The following is a 19,453-nucleotide window of genomic DNA, read 5'->3' on the forward strand; positions in this document are numbered from 1 at the left end:
ACCTCCACTAGTTGTACCTCATGCTGCCTGTATAGTAGATGCCTAGATTCACACAACTAGAATTAGCAAGGCTGGGGTTGTCTGGCATCTTTACAAGCACTAACTTAGCTTTCAAATAAGGAAGTGCCCTTCTCACTCCTGTCCTGAACCAGTATATGCACAGTAAATCTTTTTTGCTATATCCCTTGCAATGCAGCTTATTTTAATAACGTGACTGTTTCCTGGTAGACCAGTCTCTGCATCCATCTACATGTAATTGCTGTAGGTTATAGAAAACTAAAACATACAGCGTGTCTAATTATGACAGTCGTTCAGATAGTATGGTGATTTGGGAGGGGGAGGGAAACTATATAAATACCTATTAACCTGGAGTGATAAAGACAGCGGTCATCTGTCATGAAGAATGACTTGCTGAACAGGGAAACCTTGGTAAGTAGGATTTGGTTACTCTGGTAGAGAGAATTTAAAAGGCACAGGCCAGAGAGAGGAGAGGTGATTAGAAAAATTCTGGCTTCTGACAAAGTGCATCTTCTGTTGCTGGGAATTTCCTGGTATCTGTGGTGTCTGAGGTTAGCTGCTCCAGTTTTTGATGAGACCAGGGTCCTCTTGGTAAGCCTGCATGTGGTATGGCATCCCTCTTTGCGGCTGTAATACATCTTGCCTTAACTACTATTGTGAATTAACTTTTCAGTGTCCATCTTTGGTACCTGCAGAGCATCAAAAAGACTCTTGTGCTACCTTCTAATATTTATATATCTGGCACATTTTGTGAAAGCTGGTTCTTTTGTGTGCTCTGAACAGAGTAGCTTCAGGAGAGGACTTGAAGGTCTGTTCAGTGGAAATATATTTGGTCTTGGCTCCATTTTAAACAGGGTTTTTGTTGTTGTTGAGTTCTCTCTTGTATGAGACATCTCTGCAAAAACTGTCCTTGGCCATTCATTGTGTGTATGTGCCTGCAGTGGTTATTGATACATGTTTGAATTAGGGCTCTTCCTTTGTAAGTCCAGCTTCTGCTTACCTCTTCCCATGAGGTTGTTCTATAATGGTCTGTTCTGCAAACAAAAATCCTGCCCAGACTAGTTGAAACTGTGGCATAGTAGGAGCAGCAGTGTTTAGTATGGCTCTTCTGGGGTGTGTGAACAGTCCTCTTGCTGAGAATAGTGTTGTACTGTAATATCTTGTGTTAACAGGAGTGTTTGTATGTAAAACATGGAAGGTAATTGTCCTGCTCTACTCAGCACTGATGAGGCTTCATCTGGAGTACTGTGTCCAGTCCTGGGCACCACGCTTTAGACAAGACATAGATAAATTGGAGAATCCAGAGGAGAGCATCAAAAATGATAAAAGATTTAGAAAACTTGACCTATGAGGAACGGTTTAAAAAAACACTAGACATGTTTAGTCTGGAGAAAAGACCGTAGGTAGGGGAGAGGGAACTGATACTACTTCAAATATGTTAAGGGTTGCAATGAAGAGAATGGTGATCAATTGTTCCCCATGTCCATTGAAGGTAGGACAAGGAATAATCTGCAGCAGGGGAGACCTAGGTTAAATATACGGGTATGGGAAGCACTGGAATAGGCTTCCAAGGGAGGTGTAGAATTCCTGTCATTGGAGGTTTTTAAGAACAGATTAAACAAACACCTGCCAGGGATGGTCTAGGAGTACTTGGTCCTGCCTCAGGAGGTCCCTTCCAGCCCTGTGGAATCGGGAGGAGATGTTCATTCTGATCAGAAAGGGAACTTGCTGGTGTGGCTTTCCTGACCAGAGTGGACTAGTATCTTTCTCAGTGTTGATATACTGGAAATGTCTCCTCTCCCTCCTTTTCCCTCCATTGTAAAAGTCCTTCTTCTAAATGTGGGGGAGCTCTGGATGAATGACTTTTGGTGGAAGCAGGAGAGGAGAATACCTTAGGAAGTGTCTTTTTATTCATGTGATTCCTTCTGAAGGGATTCTGTAATTCTGATATTCTTTTGAAACATACATTGGCGGAGGAGTGGGTTTTTACTGGACTTCAATTACCTCAAACTTCGTCTTTGAAAGGACAAACTTGTAAAGAGAAAAGTAAAAACTGATGAGTTATGACATAGGAAAGTGGGCCGTCAGGTTATAAAAGGTAGCGAGTTCAGACTGGGATATTGACCTTAATACAGACAGCTCCACCTTAAATAGATTAGATGAAAGTGCTTTTGACTAGAAGTTGAGCTCTGTTTACTATTGAATGAGAATATTAATAAGTTCTGTGCTCTGGCTTTTTAGCCTGCACTTGTCACAGACTCATTGTGAAAGAGCTAAAGTTGGTTTACACAGTGTGGGGCAAGTTTCAGAAACACCATTTGATGGAGCCATGAAAATGGTTGTACAGAGGATGCCAAATAAGTACTTTAAAAAAAATAAAATAAAGAGTGGAAATGGAATGAAACTGAAAGTTTGGTTCTCTAAACCATAATGTCTTTGATCCTGCTGAGTGTTAACTTTCATTGTTTTCTGTACCAGAATCCTAACTTGCGCCGCCTCTCATCTCCTGAGATGTGCTTTGTTTCCAGCCACTTCTGTGGCCTTACCTTAGTTATATAAGGCAAGGTAGGAAATACTCTCTGCTTCCTTGGGGCAGGTCCTCAGATGGCATAAACCAGGGGTTGGCAACCTTTGGCATGTGGCCTGTCAGGGAAAGCCTGAAGCCCCCATTGGGATGGCGAACCGCGGCCAGTGGGAGCCATGATTGTCCGAACCTATGGACGCTGCAGGTAAACAACCCATCCTGGCCCGCCAGGGGCTCTCCCTGGCAGGCTGCATGCCAAAGGTTACCAATCCCTGGCGTAAACTGTTTGTTATAGCTCCATTGGCTTCAGTGGAGCTATGACATTTTGTCAGCTGAGGAACTGCCCCTTGTGTTTCAAGCCCTGTTAATGAGCACATATGTAGCTATGATAACCCCCACCCAGTATGTAATAGGACAGGGAGTGTTTGAGAGCTTCCAGTGTCTGTCTTGTTGTGGGTCACTGACTCCTGTAATATTATTGATCTCAGTAAGTTTCTTTACAGTACTTTTAAATAAAGGCTTGATGCATCATCCTTATGGTTCATATGGGATTTTGGTGCTCTGGTTAGACGTGCTGGCCTTTACGTGTCTGGGCAGGTTTCCGAGATTCCAAGGGATCATTGGTACTGATGGCTCTTGGTAGTATAGATCATGAAACTGGAGCCAGCACTCAAAGTTCTTATTCACTATGGCCTCGTCACTTAAATTAGGGCTTGTTTGTATTTTGAGACAACTTTAATGCTCAGTTGACATACCCTCTTGTAGATATTGAGCTGAGTCCAGACTCATTATAGACTGCTTGAATTCAAGAGCAAAGTTCTCTTTACATTCTCAGTGATTTCAGAATTGCCAGCTATCAAAGACACATTTTTGAGTCTGTTTCTCTTACTTGCGGTAATGGGGCTACAGTGTCCCTACATGGGGTGGGAAGTGCTGGAAAATGAATGAGCAAAGCTGCTCAGTCTGTATCCTGTTCACTTCAGCAAACTAGGGTAGCTGTTTTCACTTTCAGATAGCTGATGTTTGTGTCACTGGTTCTCTACTTTATTTGAGCAACTTACACTCTTGTCTTGTTTAAGTAGTTAAACCTGATCTCTCTCTAGATAAAAACCCCTCTGTAGAAATGAAGAAGCTAGTGACCGGCTTGCTAGTGGAGAGGTGTAGTCTCCTTGTTACTCTCCAATATTAATTCAGCACTGATGGAGTGAACATCAGACCGCCTGCTTTCTAGTTTGTCCAGTAACTGAGGCTGGTTATGCCTTTGTGCCTGGGTAGTGTAATGCGTGCAACACAGGGGAAAAGAGGACAATCTCTTCTGAGTGGAAATCAAATTTATCTTCTCCAGTTCTGTAAGATCCCATCTGGGTTCAGCTGTGGGAAGTTGATGGATGCTACATCTGTGAGCTTGCAAAAACAGTGTTAATCGGTGTTGTGTTGGTGAGAGCTTTTCTGTGTTTGGTGGCTTGCAGGTCCCAGAGCTCCGTGGTCCCTGTCCTCTGACTAGCTTGAGCATGGTAGAATCCAATAGGAGAAGCAGCAGTAGCCAGCTGCTGCTTCTCCCTGAATTTGCAGGAAATGGATTTACTGTCTTTGTACAGGAGCACAGCAGCCAAACAATAGTTTGTGCTTGCAGGGCCATGTGGTGAGTCACGTGACCTTGTGCTGTTTTCTGCCGGGGTCCTTACCCATCTGTTCTCTCAGCTCTTTCTGGGTTATCAGGCACAGATCCAAGTCCTCACAGGCAGCCAGCCTCATGGCCAGAGATTATGAGCACTAACCTTCCTGGCAGGGGTGGTGTGGCTTTGCTTTTATGCAGATTAGCCATGTGCTTCTCACTTCAAGGTTCCACAGGAAAAGACATTTCCTGTGCTTGGTTCTTAATGGGCGGTTCCCGGCTCGCTGTACAGGGACCGTAGGGTTGGGGCCTGTGAAGTGAAAGCGTGCATGGAAGAGGGATTACAGTACACTGCCCCCCCTTTCCCATTCCACCTCTGCTACTACGTCACCACAACACAACCACACGCTCTCTCATACTGTTGGTGTCATTCATTCAGTGCCAAGATTGCTTTAAAAAATTCCCTTGGCCCCAGTTCAAACAGGAGTACAGCTGGGATGTGTTAGATTTTAGGCAGTCTGCCCTCAATTTGAGATGAGTTATAAATAGCAGTGCCGACTTCCTTAACTACCACTCTTGGAGGTAAAATGCAGGTTAATTACTGTGGGAATCAATTAGAGCTTCTCTGGGTTAAACAGCCAGGGTTGCTTTTTATTATTATTTTTTGATTCCCCTGCCTCCTCCATATTCTCCCTCTCCCCTCCCACCCTTTCCCCTCAACATGGGCAGCAAATCTGGTCGGAAATAAATTGAGATCCAAGGTGAGAGGTTTGTAATTCCAGAAAATTGTTTCTGGTTTATCCCAGCACTGGCCAATATCTGAGTGAAGCCAATTCAAGTGCTGCAAAATTTAGACTTGAGTGAGAAACCCTTCCCCCTTCTCTGTGCCCCACCCTCCCCTACCAAAACAATTAGATAGGTAATAGGCTGTCATAAAAGTGAAAGGAGTGTATGTTTGCCTGGTTGTGGAGACTCTGTCTGTTCTTTGCTCTGTAGCCTCCACTTTCACAGTAGGACTCTTTACATATTTTTCGTGTTGGTCTCATACATGAGTTAACTCCACGTAACCCTTTAGAAAGATCTTTCTTTATGATGTCTTGTTTTCTGGCAGAATTATGTGGTTTTTTTTCTAACACTTGCACCTGCTTTGAAGCTGTAGAAGATTCTTCCCTGTTCACTTCTGCTTGTGTGTATTAAAGCATTGCTCTTGACCAGCGCTTGCTGTTCTGTTACCCCGCTTAGGATAATTTTTACATTTGTAAAGTTGTTGTCTCACCATGGCAGTAAAGCCAGAATAGTGTGTGTAGGGTAACTGTACCTTCTGTGGCCTTTCTTCAGGTAAAGGTCTCTTGCACTTTCCATTATACAGCCTGACTTGGGGGTTTTGTAGAGCTTGGCAGTAAGCGTGCTCTGGACTGAAACTTGGTGCCTTTGGCCTAGGAGTGAGTTTTTTTTGTGGTGTTTTTTTGTTTGTTTGTTTTAATTTTTTTGAAAGAGCAGTTTTGATCTTTAAAATACAAGTTTATCCTAGAATATCAGGGTTGGAAGAGACATCATGAGGTATCTAGTCCAACCCCTGGCTCAAAGCAGGACCAGTCCCCAACTAAATCATCCCAGCCACCTCTTTGTCGAGCCTGACCTTAAAAACCTCTAAGGAAGGAGAGTCTACCACCTCCCTAGGGAACCCATCCCAGTGCTTCACCACCCTCCTGCTGAAATAGTTTTTCCTAATATCCAACCTTAACTTCCCACCCTGCCACCACTGAGAACAGCCTAGGTCCATCCTCTTTCAATCATGTGCTTATTTTTGCATACACTAGAGTAGAGCAGGTCTGGTTTTTGAAAATTTGCTTAATGACTGAACTAAAAAATTTGGTGTTATAACTCACTCGCTTGCGCTCTCTCGCTCTGTACCACAACGTGACACGCATTCTGAGATTGCTTCTAGTTTCTCCTTTGGCTCTTCTTCGAGTGATGGTCCCTCTGTGTCAATTGACATTACTATGAATTCATGGTGGCTAAGTCCATAAATGGCTATTAGCCAGGAAGGGTAAGGAATGGTGTCCCTAGCCTCTGTTCATCAGAGGATGGAGATGGATGGCAGGAGAGAGATCACTTGATCATTGCCTGTTAGCTTCACTCCCTCTGGGGCACCTGGCATTGGCCACTGTCGGTAGACAGATACTGGGCTAGATGGACCTTTTGGTCTGACCCGGTACTGCCGTTCTTATGTTATGTTATAACTGTTCCAGTTCCAGCGCGTAGTGTGCATGTGCACCCATGTGTGGAATCTAGATAGGGACCACACATCTTCAGAACCTCCAGTTACAGTAAGTAATTGTGTCTTTCTGTGGATGCAGGAGGGTGTAAGAGAAGGGTCTAGACTTCACTGATCAAGAAGCAGCAAAACTTTTCTCTGTTATGTCTCGGTGGCCTTTACTGTGATTGCATGTCAAAAGCAATCTACTCCTGTGGTTTCCTGTCGAAAGGATTTCCCATGTGTCAGTCCAGAGAAGGATCTCCAGCCTTTTGCAGTCAGGGTTTGGTATTTCCTTATTTATCCTGAAGTGTTCTTGCAAGTGAACAGTCATTACTTCCTGTTGGCTTTTCCATCTCGTATAACATCAGCGTGCAAGGGATCTGTAGCCCACCACCCTCCAACTCCTCTCTCCAGCTTCTGGATTGATAGGCCCATCACTGCATTTCAATCGTGGCCGTTCCTTTCTTGAAGCACATGAGTTCAGCTGAATAAAGGGTTTAAAGTAGAATCCTTGATGGTACTTTTTTTTACACTCTTAAACCAGAGCAAGTCTGTTAACGCTAGGCCAGTTAAAGTCCTATCCGTGAAGGGGGTGATTGTGTATATAATGAGAGATTTGGAAGAAAGGGGCCACATGCTGTATTGCTGCTGATGCATGCTGCAGCCCTGGAGGAGACAAGCTGGCCTGCTTGGATTACAAGCATCAGAGATGTGTATTAAGTTTGTTTTTTTTCCCCTTTCCTTAGGAATGAAGTTTACACTTCTGTCATGTACAGACTTTGACATAAAAGGCCTCAGTTTAGAATGGTGTGTTGTAGAAAGAAACCACTTAATTGTCGAACTTGCTTTTTGTTTCTGGTAGTGCCCATAGTATGCTAGTTGCTTTCAATATAGAGAGACAGACCTAGAGAATCTCCATCTAAAGATACATGCTATGTGCTGTGCTCCGCCTTGGCCAAGCAGAGTAGGTGATGTGACCACAGTCTGGAAATACAAAGTCCTGCTTTCTAAGGGCTATATATGAACTATTCCCTATGACTCTTCAAGTTCATCGGTAGCAGTCAGCTGGTTTCCTGTGTGCGTCACGGCAGAAGTGGCTCTTAAAAAGGGATTTGAAAAGTGGCATTAGCCTTGCAGTTGATCAAAGGAAGGGAGATTGGTGCATAGGGGCTAGTCTACGCTAGAAGCGATGCAGCTGCGCCGACGCAGCTGTGCCACTGTAGTCCATCTAGTGAAGATGCTCTATGCTGGGGTCCCCAATGCGGTGCCCATGGATGCCATGGTGCCTGCCGGGGCGTCTAAGTGTGCCCACTTACTGGCCGGCGGACGAGCATCTGTTGAAATGCCAGTGATAAGCTGCGGCATTGCCTATTGACATTGCCGCTTGTCGGCGGAATTTTGGCGGATGCTCATCTGTCTTCCTCTTCTCCTGTGAACTGACTGCTCTTTAGTCCCCCAGTTGGATATATCAACTGACTTCCCTTTCCCCTAATGACCCTTCTCTCTCCTTCCTTTCTCCAGGCCTCAGAGGAGATGGCAGAGTGTATAAAGATGCCTCACAACTGGATTAGTGCTGTGGGGAGTATCTGTAGGCCCCGTGTGCTTGCTTCTCCTCCAGAGAGTGATGCTGTATTTTACAGCATGACTGCAGTTTTGTCAGCTGATAGCTCGTTAGTTGAGGAGATGCAGGGGAGCTTGGGTTTTATTGTACCCCTTCTTGCTGACCAGTTGCTTTTATTGTTCTATGGGATAAGGATTGTATAGGCAAATATGGTGTATATTCAGTTTGTATACACGTCATAACTTTCTTCACAGCCTTCAAGCCCAATGGATCAGATGGGGAAGATGAGACCTCAGCCATATGGAGGAAGTAACCCGTACACACAACAACAGGGACCTCAGTCGGGGCCACAGCAAGGACATGGATATCCAGGGCAGCCATATGGGCCACAGACTCCCCAGAGATATCCCATGGGAATTCAAGGCAGGACACAGAGTGCAATGGGCAGCATCTCATATGCGCAGCAGGTAGAGCAAAAAATAAAACCTCTCATGCCTCACCAGAACCTCTTCTTCTCTGACAAGCAGATGAATGAACTCTTTAAATCTGGCTTGTGAATGTGTGTACTAATGGGACTGGTCTTCAACAAATTCAGCTATGTACTGTTCTCAGTTATTGAGGTGAAAATATTATTTGTTGTTTAGGCTGTGTGTTGTGATGTGGTTGGACTTAAACAGAAGAATCCTTATGTGAAGGACAAGGATCTGTGGTGATCTTGCTTTCCAGAGAGGTGACAATAGATCTTTAGTATCACAAGTGTAAGGGGAGGATGGGAGGGGAAACAGTTAATGGATTAAAACAGCATCTACACAAATCTTTACCAGCACAGAGAGACTTTACATTACTACTCAGAGTAATGTAAACTTCAGGTCGGGGTGGCTTACTGCTTCATACAATCATCTCCTCCTGATCTCCTGCAGAATTCAAAAGGCTGCCTTTGCAGTGAGACTTCACTCTTTGTGGTGATTTGTGGGTGGACTAATAAACATCACAACAGAGTCCTTATGGATCCATATTAAAGATCTGTTGTTGTCAGACGGAATCTGGCACACCACTGGCTTCGCTATTTCTTCGGTGGCGTACTCATCTAGACAGCAGTCCGTTTCTATTACCTTTCCAGTTAATTGCCCAGCCCAGCTGCCTGGGAGTCATGTCTGCAGAAACTCCGATTCAGACACGTTCTCGTTTGTGGAATCTGTTTCTAACTTGCATAATTCTACTCTCCTTTTGTAGATTCCTCCTTACGGACAGCAGGGCCCAAGTGCGTATGGACAGCAGAGCCAGACTCCATATTACAACCAGCAAAGTCCTCATCCCCAGCAACAGCAGCCTCCATACTCTCAGCAACCACCATCCCAGACCTCTCACTCCCAAACTTCTTATCAACAGCAGCAGACCCAGTCTCAACCTCCACAGCTTCCGTCATCCCAGCCTCCGTACTCCCAGCAGCAGTCCCAGCCACCTCATCAGCAGTCCCCATCACCGTATCCCCAGCAGCAGCCCACGGCCCAGCAACATCAACAGAGTCAGCCTCCATACTCCCAGCAGCAGTCAGTGTCGCCCTACCAGCAGCAGCAGCAAACTCAGCAGACCGCCCCCTCTGCTCTTTCGCAGCAGTCGTCTTCATACCCTCAGTCACAACCACAGCAACAGCAGCAGTCTGCGTACTCCCAGCAACGCTTCCCACCTCCACAGGTAGGACCTCCGCTGCTCGCTACCTCCTTCTGTAGGTAACGACAAGAGTTTACAGAATTCAGTTCTCGGTTCATTTTAAAACCAATGAACCCCTGCTTACCTATGATAAAACTAATATCGCCCTCTTAGCTCTGCATAGATCTGTATCTCCTCTGGCTAAGATGTCGAAATGAGACCGCTGAAGGTGGTCCACAGAGCTCTAGTATTTAATAGTGATGATGCGCTTCTAGGTCTTTAAGAGATCATGCTTCTTGCTGCTTCAGAAGCCCAGTGCAAGACTCCAAGATATTGGGAGCCTTATTTTATCACTGAAAGTAACAAGCCTGTCTCTGCATCCTGAGTGGCTATTTTGTTGCCTGGGTGAGGCTTTTCCATGTAAACTTACTCCGTGTACAGATGGCCTCAAATTTGAGGGAGGAAGCAAATGAAGAACAGACCCAAAGTGACCTAGAGAGGTCCGAGTAACGGGGAATGTAGACGGCCCTACACTTGTGGGGAAGTGAAATACCCAGCACAAATGTGAAATGGAGTTTTTAATCAATGAGCAGGGCCCCTTACTTTAAAGGTAGCTGAAGATAATTTTGTTTTAATTAAGCATGGGGTTGTCTGAAAACCTTTTGAAATTCACAATCTTTGTGAAAAAGATCAAAAATCTTGACCGAACTTCTAAGAAAACTGTCCTGTTTTTGGATCAGCTCTATTAATATATGTAATTACCATAGTTTCCAGAGGAAAGGTATAGAAGGTCGGAGGAGAAAGTGCCTACAAGAGACCTTGGTTCTTGAGTGGTCTGTATTGGGAAAAATAGAGCAATAACTGGAAAATCACTGTCTTTTTAGACTCCTAGTGCTAAAATTCCTTCTAGTACAGACACTTGGCCTAGCTGTCCAGCAGCAGCCTTGATCCTGTGTGGAGGCAGGGGATGCTGACTTAGTTCTTCTATTCTGTCTCCCTCTTTGTTTTGGATAAATGCCCTCAAGTGGTACTTAAACTGTTTTCTTCATATTGTTGGAATACTCCCAGACCGATTGCTATGGAGTCCATATTTCACTTCCATGTCTTCTTTGTGTTTCAGGAGTTGTCTCAAGACTCATTTGGGTCCCAGGCATCGTCTGCCCCCTCAATGACTTCCAGTAAAGGACAAGAAGATATGAACTTGAATCTTCAGTCAAGGCCCTCCAGCCTGCCGGTGAGTGGGGAGCCTGTCTGTAAGTGACTGGGGTGAGGGTAACCAGAAGCTCACCAGCATCGCTAGTACTGGTAGTATTCCAGATGGAAGCAGGTATAGAGGCTGCCTATGCTTTTTGCTTTTAGTCAGTAGCTTCTGATTTTCCCCTGGAGATTAGATATAACTTACAAAGGTAATGGAGCTGAAGGTGAACTTCTTTTTAACCGTGAAAGCGCTGGCCTAAATATTCGTTTGACTGGCACTCTGGAATGCCTCTGTTTTTATGTTAGGTCTCCAGTTGCCAAAGAGAACTGATCACTAGGGCAGCCTCTGGGGTTTTGTCCTTTTTAAAATATAGGGGTGCAGTGGCTTGTCTTTGGCGGGAGGGGGGTGTTTGCATTCCGATTTAGCCCAATATTACATGTATCTTAATAGTCTAGTAGACTTGTAGCCACTACCTGTATGTCAGAGGATTATTATGTTGCTGATTTGTGCACCTTGGTCCCATATGACTGAACAGATTTTGAATAAAACAGATTACTCAGTACCTGGAGTTAGGAAGATGAGCTGTAGATAGCGCCTGTCACTGGAGCCGGGACAGTCGTTTCCTCATAATTCCAAATCTGTTTGCTATGTGATTTTTTTATTTTTTTAAACATTTGAACTATTATTATAGTTTTTGTAAACTTACCAGATTTTTGGGTACGGCATTCTGGCTGCTTGTTGAGCGAGACATCTTTTTATCTTGGTTTTAAACTTCCTAGAATGTAGCAATTTAGTGGGGAGGGTTGATAAATTTCTCCTGTAAAGGTCTGGAATGGGCTGAGTTTGAGTTGTTGAACTCAGTTTGATTTTACGGAAGAATTATTTCCACTTATAACCAGGTGGGAGTTCTTTTCCTTTAGCATCTAGGATAAAGGTCCTTCCTAAATTGCCGTTGAATTGGTCAAAGGAGAAGGAGTTGTATGCATTGTAGAAGTTATTCTTGCTCTCATCGGTGGGATCCAGTGTTTTGGTCTGTGGTGAACCCTTCTAAACAGTTCCATGGATCATAGGGGCAAGTTATGTCCTCAAAATGCAGATCAGACTCTAACTTTCATAACAAAATAGGTTAAATTTATTTTGGTGTTTGGCTCCTTTTGGACCCTAATTTTGAAGATAAATTTCATTCTGAGGTGTGGAGAATCTTTAAATAGCATGTTTCCTTCCACACTCTCTCTCTCTCTGCAAGTCCTTGTTTATGACTCATCTTCTGCCTTGCAGTGTAGGGAAGGTGTAGCCATTGAAGAAATCGCTCTGAATCTGAGCGGTGGAGTGTCATGATTAGTAGCACTGTTGATGCTGTCTCCATGAATCCTTCCAATCGGCTCCATCTGATTCAGATTATAGGGGTGAATTGTTCTCTTTAGCAGAAGTGGCTCCTGCTCAGAGCCAAGTGGGAGGTTGTTTTTGTGGTGTTATGGATAAATGTGGTCTCTCCTTGAGCCCTCTTCAAATTTACCTTCAAAGTGGCTCTGTTGTGGAATAGCACTATTGGAAATGTGGGAGTTCTGTTGTTTTTAGATGCTTGAATTTTAACACATCCATCAGTGTTTTGTGTACTTAAGCTTCCCGTGTGAGAGATCTCTTCTAGAACTCAGTAGCATATGGAATTCAATCCAGTGTTGCTGTTAGTGTTGTGTTAGGAGTTTGCTCTGTGTAAGACCCAGTGTTCTGTTTAACCAAACATCTTTACAGCCTTTCATCTCTCAGACTTTTTCAAGGAATAGATAGTGAAATCAAAGGCCATCCGTCAATCTGTCTATGGTTTCCTAGAGCCTGTTTCCCCCCCCCTCCCATTTTAAAAAAAATATTTGTAGATGTGCAGGATTTAAAAAAAAAATAAAATCTCAATTTTTGTTTCCCAGAATTCCTTCTCCTGCTAATGTGAAGGGAATCCTTAAAGCTAGGGTTGAGGTGAACACTTTTATCTGCTTACTGTCTGCACATCCAATTTTATGTCAAAGAACTTCTGTATCTGTAAAAAGGGAATGTTTGCAGGTGTTATCTACCCATTTGTTCCAATAGGCAACCTTTTCCTTGGTTTCCGTACTGGGAGGTTTGGCAGCAGAATAGCTTGATAGGGATTTTTTTTCTCTGTTTTTCATTCTTCTCCCTGTGTCCCTCAAAGTTGGATGGTTGATCAGGGATTTTGGATTCCCTCGTTGTAGAGTAACTTTCCCAGGCAGCCATATAAATGCCTTCTAGAACCATAGGTAGTACTATGGCCTTTCACAGTTGAAAGCCTTAGGTGCTTCCCTAAGATCAATAAGACCTGCAGAGTAGCCACTATTGTGCGCCTTGGTAACTGGCAACCTGTGAAATGCAGCTTCTTAATTACTGACGTGTAGTGCAGCCCTGGCTAAAGTGAATGCTGCTGTTTTCTAGGTCTCTCTGCTTAGGAGGTATTAAATATATTTAAAGACCTTTTTTTTTCCCCTTAATTGCATATGTCTCCATCAGACTTAATGCCTGTGTTGAAACTTTAGGCAATGAAGGGGGAAGCACTTAAATAAATAAATGAAGGTCCGTCTCTGTGATACTTAACCATAAGTCTACTAGGAACGTCCAGGCTACATGGCACTTCGTGCCAGTCTAGGCAAGATCTCTCTGAGGAATGTGTAGCTGGTCTCTGGTGGTGGTGTGCTATGAATCTGTTCAGTAACTTTAGAGAGCTAATCTTTGTGTCATTCTCTGATGTTTCTTTCACTGCTGTGAGAATCTGAAATATAGGAATGTTGCAAGAGGTTGAAAATCGTTTCGCAGACTTATATAATGCTTTGTTTGCTCATCTGTAGATTGCAAAAAATATCTGGCCTTCCACTTTGGTTCTCAAGTTATTGGGCTTTTATAGCGTAAGTCCTTCTCCCTGGTCTCTTCCCCCCTTTCTGAAGAATAGACTTGAAAAGCATGTGAGTAAATATACTGCGGCTACCCAGTGACACAAATCTCTTTAAAGCAGTGGCAGATCCAGATAGGTGCCTAGCAAAGGCAATTTTCCCTACAGTAGTCTGAGGGAAGAATTTTTCTGAAGAATTCTTTGATTCCTAGGGAGTCTCTCTCAGCAATTCATTAAACTAAACTTAGATAACTCTTGTTTATGGGAGGGACAGTGTGTCGTCTTAGTGCCTGGATGTAATAGATGGCGTAATCATTAGTATAAATCTTTCTCCCAAGGGATCCTAAATTTCTGCTCATCAGGAAGAGACACTCTCTGGCAAATAGCATCCAGTTTATTTGGTGTTCAGCTTCTTGAGACCTTGACTTTTTCTGAATCTGAGGACCATATCTCCAGCTATAAATTACAATAGCTTCTCTCTGGTTTGGGAGGAGTTGGCTTTCAGCAGTGTTTAGGTGAACTCGGAGAGCTCTCTTCTGTGCCAAGCTCAGATCCTTTCTTCTGTTCCTTTCCTCTTGTCTCCTCTTGAGCTGTAGACATGCTCAGGACTGGAGGGGGAAATGGCAGGTCAGTGTCTCAAAAAATACTAATTTTCCCTTACGTGAGAGACCTTAATCCCATGCAGTTTATTGCCCAACCTTCACAAGCCTAGTGAGAGTGCATTCTCCTAAAGCATACTTCACAAATAAGAGTTGCAGCTTACTCTAAGGGTTAGAAACAGGGCTGGAAGTGCAGGGATGTGAAATGTCTAACAGCTGCTTCATCCATCTCTTCTCCTTTGCCTTCCCTTGATTTCATAGAATCACAGAATATCAGGGTTGGATGTGACCTCCGGAGGTCATCTGCTCAAAGCAGGACCAATCCCCAGACATATTTTTGCCCCAGATCCCTAAATGGCCCCCTCAAAGATTGAACTCTCAACCCTGGTTTAGCAGGCCAATGCTCAAACCACTGAGCTATCCCTCCTCCCTACCCCTTTCTCTTAATTAGCATCTTCCTTGATTGGTTTTCTCAATGTTTATGTAGTATAGTGGTAGGTTTAATGTTTCTGCTTCATCTGAAATATGACTGAGCTGAACATCCCATCATTATCTAAAGGGCTGTGTGTTAAAGTCTAGGCTAGGAATTTTTTTTGCAAAAGGCCCTGAATTCTTAAATCACAGGGTTTTCTCTCCCCACCGCCCTCCCCCTCCCCCGTGGTTAGGGATCTTGATAGTCTGTTTCCCCCTCTTTGTCTCAAGTTAGTTTTCTTGCTTACAGACACTTGATTTTAGGCAGTTCTCTTGGAACCTTAGAGAATTATGTGGTTAGAAGATGGAATTGTTATCCTACATCTTTCTTCAAGCTCCTATCTTGATGATCACTACAAAAGTTTTTTCTCTCCTGCTGATAATAGCTCATCTTAATTAATTAGCTTCTTAGAGTTACTAGGGCAACCCCAACCTTTTCATGTTCTCTATATGTGTATATATATACACCTCTATCTTGGTGGAACGCTGTCCTTGGGAGCCAAAAAATCTTACTGCGTTATAGGTAAAACCGTGTTATATTGAACTTGCTTTGATCCACCGGAGTGTGCAGGCTGCGCCCTGCCCCCCCCGCCGCGAGCACTGCTTTTACTGCATTATATCCAAATTTGTGTTTTATTGGCTGGTGGTGTATCAAGGTAGAGGTGTATCTCCTTACTATATGTTCCATTCTGTGCATCCGATGAAGTGGGCTGTAGCCCATGAAAGCTTATGCTCAAATAAGTTTGTTAGTCTCTAAGGTGCCACAAGTCGTCCTGTTCTTTTTAAGGCATTCCTATGTGAGAAGAATGGATATGTTGGTGGCCTGGTAGGGAACTCAGAGACGTTTTACCTGTGGTTTTGTAGGAGGCATCAGAGTATGGAATTAGGATGTAGGGCCAAATCCTCAGTGGGTTTTGCTCCACTGATGAAGCTATGCTGTTTTTTTTTTTTTTTTTTACTCCAGTTGAAAATCTAGCCTGTATAGTCCACCAGTAATGACGAACTTGTGCATTTATTCGTCAGTGGAGGGTGTGTTTGCTAGACCACGTGTTTTGTCTCTCACCTAGTTCCGATAACTGCACACTGCACTCTAATCCTTGTAGCCCAAACTTGCTGCTAGGTTTTCTGTGCCAGTAGAAACTTGCTCCTATTTAAACTTCGCTTTCTGTTTCTGCAAACCAGCCCTGTGCTTGTCTGTGAGGACGGGAGAGCTTAATGTTGTGGCTAACCTGGTGAAGCCAAACAAGTTTGGTGGTTAGTTTGCTGAAGGGACTCCAACTTCTTCCTTTTATGAGGAACGGTGGTAATATTTTGGGTTGGGCATAAAGTATTGCGCCCCATAAACAGGTATAGGGTGGCTTCCCTGTCAAAATGAAAATGGCGGAAAACTAATCTTCAGGTGGGAACAAATTTTGATCACTTCTTCAGTTTATGAAGGTGAGATAATCTTCACCCAAATAGAAACGTGTACATAAAATTGAGGGGCAGGAGGAAAACTTCAGAGCAACCAAAAGTGCCAGTGCCAGTCTGCAGTTTCAGCATCTGATGAGCTATTTGACTTTACTGTAAAAGGTGACTTCTGGTACTGGCAGCTCTAACCTAAGAGGAATAAATAGGATATCGAGTCACCAGGGTTGTGAGTTATGAATCTCTTCCACTGCCTGGTTCTGACTGCAGGAGGAGGGGAGCTGCAAGTATACAATAGATTTAAATAACTTACTGGAGTCCTGGTTCAAGACTGGTTTGCAAGAGTTTTGTGAAAACTAACTGTGACTGTGCGCTGTAGCAGTCCCTGGCTTACTGGCTGTCCTGAGGACCGTAGTGAGACTCTTGAAAGCTCTGAGATATAATTTGGAGAACATCAAGGGACAATTATTGTTGACATACCTGGTAATTTTGTAACTTTTTTTTCCCAAGTTCAGAGCCTTAGTTATGATATTGGGACTCTCTGGCTTAGCTTTCTGGGTATTTTAAAGCTGATCTGCTTTGATACTGCAGTTTGGTAGTCGCATGTACTGATCACTCGCTTGCCACTGGATGTTTGGGGTAATAGGGTCTTTCACCTCTTGAGGACAAAAGGGAATTCAGAAACCAAATCTCACTTTTCACCTTCACTATGGCTTCATAGTTTTGCTGTCTAGATCATTTTTGTTCAAACTCTACAATAGTTTTGGGGAAGGAATGAAAAGTGGCACTGCTCTCCTGTTGTGTGTGGTGTGGCAGTCTGGGAATTATTTGGCTGTTCTCGATCTCCTTGCCACCCCAAATACTTAACATCAATTTATTTCTTGGCATCTGGGCCTTGTCAGGAAGTGCCGGTGGGATTAGCTAAATTTACCATTATTTCCACTTTTCTGTCTGTTTCTCTCCTCCCTCCCTCTTTTATATTTATAAGAACTGAAAGGTAGAATAATTTGTGAGTTCAGTCAGCTGTGTCTGTGAGTAAAATGTCATCTTCTGCACAGTCCCCCTGACTGGAAATAATCAGAACAGCAAACTAAATTATGGCTAAAAGCTGACTTGAGGAAGTTGCTGCTGGTGGGAAAAAGCAACAAGTGTCTTTATTTGAATATTAGGTGCTGAAGACCAAGTTCAGAGCCAGGCTGGTGACTTGGAGGGAGAAATACACATTCATAGTTCAATCTAATGATGAACTCAGTCTGCTTTCTGTTGAACATTTTTTGTTTCTGGACTTTTTGGCTCCTATTTCTGACTACAAGACAGAAGAGGACCAGCGATGTATAAATGTCTGAGCCATTTGGCACTTTTATGCTATCGTGACTGGGCACCACATAAATGTTTAGATGGAAAACACTCCTGTAACTTGTTCCAAAGTGTTCGATTCCTGAAATCCTATGACTCGTGCTTCACAAAGGTTACTACAAAGCCTGTTTTGACAACGGGAGTCAAATGAATCCCCTTGTATCTTCTTCTGTCATAGTCTCCTCATTAATTCTTCTAGGATTTTTTTTTCCTCTATGATCTTGGGGCTGGTAACACTTTCCTGCTATTTCTCTGGAGCCCTGAGCTTCTCTGAGCTTTGAGTGTTGTTTGTTTTTGTTTAATAGCTCTTTATGGGCTTGAGAGAGGTGTTGAAGGCCACTAGTACATAATCTAAAGACAAGGGGGATGAGGTAATATCTTTTACTGGACCAACTTCTGTTGGTGTGAGACACCAAGCTACGTGGACCTCTTCCTCATGACTGGGAAAGGTACTCCGATCCAGGAAAGGCATCTTTCCAAGACCTAAAGAAGCTCCCTTTGTAGCTCAAAAGCTGGTCTCTCTCACCAACCGGAGTTGGTCCAATAAAATATATTACCTCACCCACCTTGTGTCTCTAATATCCTGGGACTGACATTGTTACAGCAGCGCTGCACGATCTTCTAGTTCACTCTTGTGACATGTTTTGTGTGTGTGACCTGCTTCTCCAGGTTGCTTTGCTATTTGTCCATGTGGCAATTTCTCTCCTCCCACCCCTCTCTCCAGTTTTGGACTAAGCTAGTCTAACCTGATGTTTAGAAGGAAATTCCCCACCCCCACTGCTGTAACAGCTGTGGCTGTTCTGAACAGTGCTGAACCCTGTGCGTTCGTTTTCTCTCGGCCGGGGTAGCCAATCCGCTTCCACCTTATAAATCGTGCTGCTCTGAGCCACTGATGCAGTTTGCTTTCCCTGTGCTTCGTGCTGGAGCTTGTGCTTGCAACAGATTTCGCTATGCTCGATCCAGGGCCCATTTCCTGTTTCTATTCTGGTCGTTGGTGGCTCAGCTCTGCTTCCTGCCTGTATATGTTACACAGATTCCCCTAACTGCTGGAGCCTTTTGTTTTCATAGGAACAATTTCAAGTAGCTTGTTTTATATTTGTTAGCTTTCCACCTCCTTTGAGGAATGACAGAGGTTGTCTGAAAGACAGTCTTGTTTCTTACTCTTCACAATTTGCTTTTAAGCCTGGCTACAGTAAATAGGCAGGTCAGTGTTTAATCAGGAAATTGCTGTAGGATGACCCATTCTGATCTTGGATTCCTAACAATAGTCTTTTCCCTCAGTCAGATACAGCCAATGAAAACGTAGGGCTGTCATTTTGCACCCTAGGAGAGCTCTAGAGAGTATAGTCTTTGGAAGATGGCCTTATAGTTTGAAAGCTTCTCCAGGGAGGTCTGTTGCGAAGTGAGGAGACCTATTCCCTTTTGCCACCTGCTCAGTCTCCCTCTCGCAGTCTGATGTGGTAGGAGCACTAGTCTCAGCAAAAGACATTAATCTCACTGGAGCATTGAAGAAAGGTGGGAGGGGCAAGGAGAACATGTGCTCTTTCTTCTGCTCTCGGCACAGGGTGGTTAAGGGATGAATGGAGGTGGGTAACTTTTTGGCTGATAATTGTACAGACTTTAGCACCATCTCATCTCATCTCTCAATTGACAGGAAACATCATTGTGTAAATACACCCTTGGCATTCAGGACTGACTTCTGGGGGAAAATGGCCCCCATGTGGCTGTCCTGGGAGGGTGTGTGTGTGTTGTAGGGTGGGATCAAGGCTCGGCTTCCTTAGCGTACTCTCTGCTCTGCCCCATTCTGCAGGCACTGGCTGCTTTCCTAGGTCTGTCCACGTCCTTACTGATGGAGGATTTGCAGTGTGACTTCAGACAAGCCCTCAGTGAAGAGCAGAGGA

At 44.0% G+C, this 19,453-nt stretch overlaps 1 protein-coding gene across 1 annotated transcript in view; it reads left to right on the plus strand.

Annotated features, from left to right (window-relative positions):
* The window catches only part of ARID1A (AT-rich interaction domain 1A), an 81,596-nt gene that overhangs the window by 17,959 nt on the left and 44,184 nt on the right, over positions 1–19,453 (plus strand). The window contains exons 2-4 of the mRNA XM_030538694.1: positions 8,233–8,445; positions 9,212–9,673; positions 10,749–10,862. Coding sequence (XP_030394554.1) covers positions 8,233–8,445; positions 9,212–9,673; positions 10,749–10,862 — 789 coding nt within the window. The remainder of the gene's footprint in view (positions 1–8,232; positions 8,446–9,211; positions 9,674–10,748; positions 10,863–19,453) is intronic.

The sequence above is a fragment of the Gopherus evgoodei genome, chromosome 20 (genome assembly GCF_007399415.2).
Source record: "Gopherus evgoodei ecotype Sinaloan lineage chromosome 20, rGopEvg1_v1.p, whole genome shotgun sequence".
NCBI classification, from domain to species: domain Eukaryota; kingdom Metazoa; phylum Chordata; order Testudines; family Testudinidae; genus Gopherus; species Gopherus evgoodei.